At 40.1% G+C, this 1,109-nt stretch overlaps 1 protein-coding gene across 1 annotated transcript in view; it reads right to left on the reverse strand.

Moving 5' to 3' along the window:
* LOC107620312 overlaps positions 1 to 1,109 on the reverse strand; it is a 5,040-nt gene that overhangs the window by 1,987 nt on the left and 1,944 nt on the right. Inside the window, exons 3-5 of the mRNA XM_016322491.2 lie at positions 868 to 1,104; positions 565 to 789; positions 1 to 35 (exon numbers count right to left, since the gene is read on the reverse strand). Coding sequence (XP_016177977.2) covers positions 1 to 35; positions 565 to 789; positions 868 to 1,104 — 497 coding nt within the window. The remainder of the gene's footprint in view (positions 36 to 564; positions 790 to 867; positions 1,105 to 1,109) is intronic.

A 1,109-nucleotide genomic window follows, 5' to 3' on the forward strand; every position in this document is an offset into this window, starting at 1 on the left:
GGAGGTGCAAATATGGATCTCTTTGTATGTAAAACCTACATACCAATCAACAGAAACTTCAATCAGTAAGCAATAACGTCTTCCTCAATAAAAAAGACCCAGATTTCTATAACTAGTCACTAGTTCAAGGATACATATATACAGAGCTAATTACAAGTTTTTTAGAGGACAGAGTAATGCATGGCTGCTTTCAGAGTTATTTCTTTATTAATATATCACATATATTTAGTCATGAGTCACTGTGCATCTTATAATTTTCTGCAATTCCTGCATTACACAGTGAGAAGACACGACTTACATGAATGTGTGCAACTGTTTGAGTCAATAAAACATCTCAGATATAATGCTAAAATATGCTGCGTAGATCAGAACCCAATTCTAATATAGAAGAGAGATCCTAAATATCATATCTGAGTTGAGACAAATGTGCAAATACAATAATATTGGGTTCATTAACGAAACGAAGTTACACATCTAAATGACTAAAACCAAATGAATTACTAATATTTATAAGTAACTTGAAACAGTTAACATATACATAAGAAGCATGTTGCAGAAACCAACCCGGTGCAAGTGATGAGTCAATTCCCAACAGAAGAAGATAGCAAAAGTGGCAATAGAAAAGACGATCTGCTCAGTGAAGTATCTCTGTAGTGAAATGCTGTACTTAAATGGATGTGGGAGAAGCTCTAATAAAATAGCTGAGAAGACGGAAGCCACAATGGAAAGCTTGAGAGCGCGCCTACCAGCCGAAGGAACTCCCATTTTGAAGCTGAAGTAAGGTGGCCGCTGCACAATCAAAAGCAGTTATAGACAGAAACGCATTAAGAAGCTTTAAGTGAGGGAGATAGAGATAGAGAAAGTGACCTGAATGATGGGAAACTCCAAAACCCATCGATGCTTCAAAACGTAATGCAAACCAAAAAGTAAACCAACGAAGAAACCCCTCAACCCTACCCTTCCAATCACCCAAAAGCCCTCACCAATGGCTCGAAGCCCGCATAGGGACACTGCCGCCACCAGACCAGAAGCTGCAGAGGCGGCCGCGAAGAGCACGAATGATAAGGAAACCTTGGCACGGGCGCGAAAGTGGGCGGAGTCGGGTGTGG

This window comes from Arachis ipaensis, chromosome B10, assembly GCF_000816755.2.
Source record: "Arachis ipaensis cultivar K30076 chromosome B10, Araip1.1, whole genome shotgun sequence".
Lineage (NCBI taxonomy): Eukaryota > Viridiplantae > Streptophyta > Magnoliopsida > Fabales > Fabaceae > Arachis > Arachis ipaensis.